The 6,989-nt window shown below is 39.3% G+C and overlaps 1 protein-coding gene across 2 annotated transcripts in view; it reads right to left on the bottom strand.

The window, feature by feature from the left end:
- Positions 1 to 261: 261 nt before the first annotated feature.
- The window catches only part of SLC9A7 (solute carrier family 9 member A7), a 73,795-nt gene continuing 67,067 nt past the window's right edge, over positions 262 to 6,989 (bottom strand). For both annotated transcript variants that reach the window (XM_080612529.1, XM_080612530.1), the window contains 2 exons: positions 6,491 to 6,596; positions 262 to 720 (listed from right to left, as the gene is read on the bottom strand). In XM_080612529.1, the coding sequence (XP_080468655.1) occupies positions 472 to 720; positions 6,491 to 6,596 (355 nt within the window). In that variant the 3' untranslated portion in view covers positions 262 to 471. The remainder of the gene's footprint in view (positions 721 to 6,490; positions 6,597 to 6,989) is intronic.

The raw sequence follows: 6,989 nt of genomic DNA, 5'->3' as shown, positions 1-6,989 counted from the left end.
TCCTGTCTTGCTCGATCGTTTCCTCAGTGAGAGAAGTTAACAGTGGATCTCTCCACGCTCAGATACACACACATCTTTTTTCACCGCATAATTACCAGGTTTATATTTCTTCTTTCACATTCTCAAGTTAAGCCAAGACAAGCTCAGTTCTCTGACAATGTTTTCATGTACCTCTCTTCAGAGAGAGCTGCTGCAGCTGAACAAGACAATTGCAGCATGCTAATTATACATGGATTCAATATGTGGCTGAAAAGAGAATGACCAGTTTTCTCACTCATCCTTTTTCAGACATTTAGAAAATCCCACTGTCAGCATCTTGAGTAAAAAATAGGTGACATCTTCAGACCCTAGTAAAACCACTTATGCATGTTGACATGTTTAAATAAGCATCCCCACCTCAAGTGACACAGTGGCCTGCAGTCTTCCTTGATTCCATCCACGGAGCAAGAGTTATTTTTACTGAGTCAGTAATCATGCATTGTCTTCCAGAGGAAATACTAACCGGGTACCCCTGCTTGTAATTTCATGATCTGCTGCTCCCACATCACGTTCCAGTGCTTCCTCTGAACTGCTTTTTGTTCTCCTGTCATCAAGGCTAGTGGTAGCTGTATGAGGGCCAGAAGAACCGTTTGCAGTTATTGTTGTATCACCATATGTCACAGTAAGGTCACCATCATTCAGAATAAAATCAGAATCCTCTTCTCTAAGCTGTTCTTGATTCTGGGGGAAAAAGAAAAAAAATAAAGAAAAACCTTTGCACAGCACACATCTAGTCTTGTAAGCTGTAAAGATCCACTGTTTAGAAATGTTAAAAACAGCTTTGATTCTAGTGTTTGCAAATCAGCTTACTGCTCCCTATATAACTACTGCTGTTGTGGAGAGATGAGGGGGAGCTGAATCCAAGAACTAGATTATAAAACAGGTAACTGGGGATTTAATAGCACTAGAAGTTTACCAGAAGTACAGGAAAGATGAGCAATATACTCTGGTTTTTGCCTGACAATTTAGAAGGCAGTACAGGAAAAGGACTGGAGACCGCGCATAATTAAGTCACTTCAGATACAGAGTTGCATCTGTTACTACTGAATTTGGCTAATTAGCAAAAGACTTGTGTAAACTGGTAAGAACCCATTAAGCCCAAATTCTTTATATTCAAGTTTTCCTGGACAAATTTTTGTTATAGATCGACTCTTTTAAACATATCTCCTTCATCTTACCTAGTACTAAATAGAGAATTATTTGACCTAGTTCTTAGGAACACGCCTGAGCCATACATGTAGAAAGACTGATATAAGAAAGTGCTTGCTTAACAGTTTTGTAACTAGTTCTCATGTTTTCTTTTCAAAATCAGTTAAGAAAGTGGCTCACAAAACCCTGTGAATCTATTTTGGCAGAGACAGGGTGAAATACATGATCAGAACGTACAAATTGCTGGAGTAGTAATTTCTCTACAACAGCAAGCACCTGTACCATGTTTCACTCTTGTTTAACATGGTCTTAGTAAAAGGCAAACCAGCTGAATTAGTGAGAAAAATGAAGCTTCCTCATATTTGAAGAAAATTCTATCGACTATAAATTTGCTTTCTTGTATCTGAAAATAGTCATTTCCTCATGTGAATAGCTCCATACTTCTTAGCAAGAATGAAATAAGTGTGTATTGCTGTTCTCCTTGGTAGGCTGGACACCGATCAGGTTATGTTCTCAAAATACATCATCTTCTTCCACTTCAGCAAAGGAAGGAGGGCACAGACTACACGAGGTAGGAAGCCTGTGATCAGCCTGACCAGAAAACCCTACCTGCACTGCAGGACAGGAGGGACTTCAGATTGAAAATGCTGATTAACCTGTCCACAATGAAAAATTTAGTACCTGGTTCAATAAAGCTACCTAGGAAAGCTTCCTGTCATTATTTCAGAATGATAATTGGCCAAAATAAGGCAGCAGAATCCTCTGGATGATGCAGACTGTTTAACTAATGAGGACTGGAAGTGGTGTCAAGAGTTTACCAAAACCAATGACAGAAATGGTGCAGTTTGGTGTCAGGTGCAAGACAAGCCCTACTTAAAATGAATGCTGATTCCTCAGAACCTTTGTGGCATCCAAATTTATCATCACTTATTAGAGACAGGGTTACTGTGATAGAGAATACAGTTCTCAAAGAGCAAACAGTTCCGGACACTTGGTTTCTTTGATTGCAAAGAAAACAGTGAACTACTGTCACTATTTTAAGAAAGGCAGGCAGAAATTAAAGAGTTCAACTCTAATCGGCAGAATCAGCCTTTACAAGGTTTCCACTGGAAAAAAGTATAAGTCTGAGGGACAAGACCAGGATGATTAGAAAATGTATGCAAAATCAGCTGTTTAAGAAAATCTGGTGTTGCTATACATTCTGTTTTTGAAGAAGAGACTCTCAAACAAAGATGAAAAGCAGAAAAATTAGTTAGAATGGTTTGTGACAGCTGACTGGTTACGTTTTAAGAAGTCAAAGAAACTCGGCAGCTCTGTCACATGTTGCCTTTCATGGTGTTTGCCCTTGAAGAAGCACCAGGGAGGAGAAAGCAGGGCTAACGGCACATCAGGAGGTATTGCAATACCAGGGCCACATGTGCAGCGTCTGCAGCAAGGTCCCAAAGCATCTTCTGTCTCCTCAATACTATTTAACAGGGAATCCTTGCAGCCACTTGTCAGATAAGCAACTGATAAGAACACACACTATACTTGAGCTTCTCCAAAAGACTGAAAAGCCAAATACTGAGTGGGCCACAGGCTTTATACTATATGGCAAGTCCTAACTGAGTCTTTGCTGGTTTGTCCCAGGCTGTGCTTATATGTATGTAAACATGATCAGTTCAAGCGAAAACACTGAGCTTTCTTTCAGTGTACTGAACAAACTTGCCTTCTACAAGCCAAATTCCACTTATTATTTAATTTCTGAAAAGCACTGCAAGTAGCAGGCAATTTATTTCATGTGTTTCCCCAGAGAACATCCATGAACAATCCCATGTAACATATAGATTTGCTGTGTTTGCAAGCAAAGAGGATGGGTGAATAAACCTATTGTGCTTCATGCAGCATGAACAATTCAAGAAAGGCAGGAAACGTATCCAAGTAGATCCCTAGAGGCTTGAAATTCATCCAAGAATAACCCTAAACTGGCCTCTGCAGTCCCTACAGTTTGTAGGAATAGCTTCAATTCACTCAAAAAACATAGGTCTGAATTTCACTACTTAAAACTAACAAACTAGAACGGCTGAGTAGCTAAATCCAAAACCATACAAAAGATTGAATTTTGCTTTGATGTGCTGACCATAACCCTGAGGGCCCTCAGAGAACTCTGTCCCATTTGTGGTAAAATCTGCCCATGCTCTTAAGAAAGCATGCTGGAGACATTCAAACAGCTAAAGCTTAGAGTTACTGATTACAGAGCCAGTCTTTATTGCCTCCCAATGCATGCGTTTCTTTTTGCATTGCCAAGTACACCACACATACAAAGTGCTGGTAATCATCACGAACACTGCTGGTGCTGAATACAACACAGGCAATGTGAATGACAAAACTTGCATCAGAAGTTACTTATCTTCTGCTTCCAAAACAAAAGTGTCATGTAGCAGGCATGCAAAGTACGTTACAACTTCAATCTGAGGCGCTGTTTAGAGTTTCTGTATTTCTCAGCTGACTTCAAATTCATCAAGGAAACTAAACAACTTTTTGCTGTGAAGCTAGAGCCACTGAGAAAGGGAAAGGGGGAGGCACAGGTGAAGCGTTTTCTTACCAGTTTTGAGAATTACCTCCTCCAAGGCTTACATAGAGTGCAAATGAAGTTCCTTTACTGGGTTTGCACGTTTAGAAAAAGAATTGAATTCCCTCTACTTTCACCCCAAGTTGTTACACTTTGTATGGTGCAAGAAATAAGACTTAAAAAATGGGTGGGAGAGTGCACAGGACAAAAAAAAAAAAAAAAATACACCCCCTGAACAAACAAAATAATCCCCGGGAGTTCTTGATCATCAGGAAGAGGAGATGAAAACACAGATGGTTCTTCCAAATGGGATAAACAGTTGATGAAACAGAATTACTGAATGTTTTAAAGGACATGTCAATAGGGCAGAAAAAAGTGACCTACATCATTTTGGGATGAATTAGAAAGCCCTGCCATATGGATATAGAGCTATAGAGTGGTGTGGTTTGGTTTGGAAGGGACCTTAAAGATCACCACCTAGTTCCACTCTCTGTCATGAGCAGAGACATACACTGAAGATAGCACCAGGAGAGCAATATAGGAGCAAATTTTTTGAAAATTACAATTTTAAACACTAACTACAGCAACTTTTCATGCTTTTAAATTCCAGCTTGGATTCTGTTTGGGTGGGAAGCATTTGACAGTGAGCCTAGCGACACAGTCTTAAAGCAGTAGGAGAACATCAGCAAGGAATAGTAACTGCAGCTTTGGAAAAAATCCACTGTACCTCACGCCCTGCATGCTGGCTGAGAAACTTACATGTATGTCATGCAAATTCAGGCTTAGAGGACACGATCTCTTACTTAGGAATAGGTTGTAGGTGGACTATATGATAAGATAACCCACCTTTTGGCATCTTATTAAAAAGATGTACTTCCCGTCACGGAAGTGAAAATGAATTCAAAACAAGGTTGTAATAAAGCCAGGGAGGGAACAAATGTTGAAACCAATACACAAATACACAGCCAGTATAGCCACATACGTGCATGCATTCTTCTCTATGTACATGTCATAACTGCTCAGACATGCATCTGAGTGAGATCTAGAATTTATTACTTCTTTTTGAAACACATTTTCCAGATATTTTACGTTCTCTTCAGTATTTACAGACTTTTTTGCTTGTTTAATTCCAAGACTTCAATTCTCTCAGATGTACCATTCAATTTTCCTGGAAACACTTCACGAAAGCACAACTATGTCAAGCAGCTGTTGTCCCCTCAAAGATATGGCACTCTCAGTTGCTTTACCTGCACCTAATGGGAAGGCAGAAAGATTCTACAGCTTTTTAGCCAGCAATAAAATGGTATAGCCAAGTGCTATAGCAAATTTGCTACAGCAAATCCTGCCACGCAGAGTAACGAAAAGCAATAAAGCCAACTACAATATTTGTAAATCTTGAGAAGAAACTAAAAATAAAAATCTGAAAATTATATTCTTCCCTAAGACTAATGCAGCAATGCAATGAGATAGGAGCAAGATAGTGCAAAGTTCCACATCATTCATACACCTTATACAAAGTATGCAGCCTTATAAGCATTTTTAATGATGCAGTTAACATCCCAACTGTGTATGCATTTGTGTGTGTCAGAACAAATCCAATTAAAGAACAAGTTTACACATACAGTAGTAGCTCAGGAGTAAAGATGGGGAAAAAAGCCCAACTGTTAAAGAAAATGAAGCCAAAGCATGCATGTTCATTCTGGTTACTAGATAACTAATCTTATAAGATCAGAGACAGACACATGGGCAACACACAAGTAGGCTAATTGGTCTGATGGATGCATTCCAACCTAGATCTGTTGTAAGATCTTTAGTGGCACTGCAAAGATGGGAACAAGGCCAATTTCTTGCATTACCAATAGCTCCAAATAGGCAGCAGGCATTTCACATTTCTGTGAAATTTTACTATCAGGTGAAAGCAAGATGCTAACGGCACCAGAAAGATAAGCAGGGGTAGTATTTCAAAGTTGGAATTGGAATTCATAACTGTCTAGGAAAAGATGAATAGAAACCTGGTCCAAGACTACTTGAACATGGCAGAGATGTTACCATTCCAAAGAGCCTGTAAATTTGAGTGATCCCACATAGTGCAACGGTTTTATTTATAGACAGCTTATACAGAGTTGTAGATTTCAGAAGCCCTGTACAGATAGGAATGGCATGTATCAGTATCCTGCAAGAGTAATAGGAGAATGAAGCATCAATTATTGCAAGACATGGCTGTAAAGACAGTATGTAAAGACCTGCTACACTGAGATAAGTAATTGATGAAAGGTTTCTGAAACACAGTCTCAAATTTCACAGTGGAAACAATGAAAGGAAGCTCCACCAGATTTTTTTCTGGCATGGGTACATGGGCCTACCTTCTCTGAAGGAGACCTCAATGCAACCTCAGCAGTAACAGGAAAAGAATCTTATCCAAAAGTGTTGAGAAGGGACTGAATATTTTGCAGTGATTCACAGAACTGGTTTATTGACTAGGCCTGTGATTTTCCAATATACTTTAATGTCTTTTCTTTTTTTAATGTAGTATTTGAACAATACAGATCATCTCTTATTGCTACTAATGGAAGCTGTTGCCTCAAGGCAGAGTATATTGAACCTTTTCTGCCTAGGACAAACCAGCACTTTCTTGTAGTGTGTCTCTCTCACCAACCTTTTTTCCTAAAATAATAGTAATAAAAAAATGCTTTCCTGAAGTTAGATAAATAAAAAAACCAAAACCCAGAAGTATTGAGTTGTTCTACTTACATCATAAACCTGGGGACTCGTCAGACAGCGGGCGACCAGACCACACCAGCTGGGTAGAGTTGTGGTTAATGGAGGGCCACTGTGAGTGAGAATTGGCTTTAAATAACTGAAGCAGTTAAGGAAAACACATCAGTGCTCAAAAACTACTATTGAAAATAAAAAGACAATTGTACATAAATGTGGTTCTGCCTTTGATCTATGTGCAGTTCAATAGTTGCATGTAAAACACTCATTGAAAAAAACCTGCATTTGTAGACAAATAAATGAAAAACATCTCCTCCCCAAGAAACATTTTCCTTTGATCCTTTCAAGGGCAGTTTCTTTACTCTTACACTCCCTGCAGGGAAAACGACCTCACTCCCTTCTTACAAATTTCAAGCAGTTGCAATGGTTCAGCTTTTGAGATCTCTGGAGCCAAAAGGAGCAAGCCTCATAGCAGCCTTCCAGTATCTGAAGGGGGCCTACAAGGATGCTGGGGATGGACTATTCATTAGTGACA

Source organism: Psittacula echo, assembly GCF_963264785.1.
Source record: "Psittacula echo genome assembly, chromosome: 3".
NCBI classification, from domain to species: domain Eukaryota; kingdom Metazoa; phylum Chordata; class Aves; order Psittaciformes; family Psittacidae; genus Psittacula; species Psittacula echo.
The sequence above is the reverse complement of the archived record's forward strand: the minus strand, read 5'-3'. Positions and strand labels throughout refer to the sequence as shown.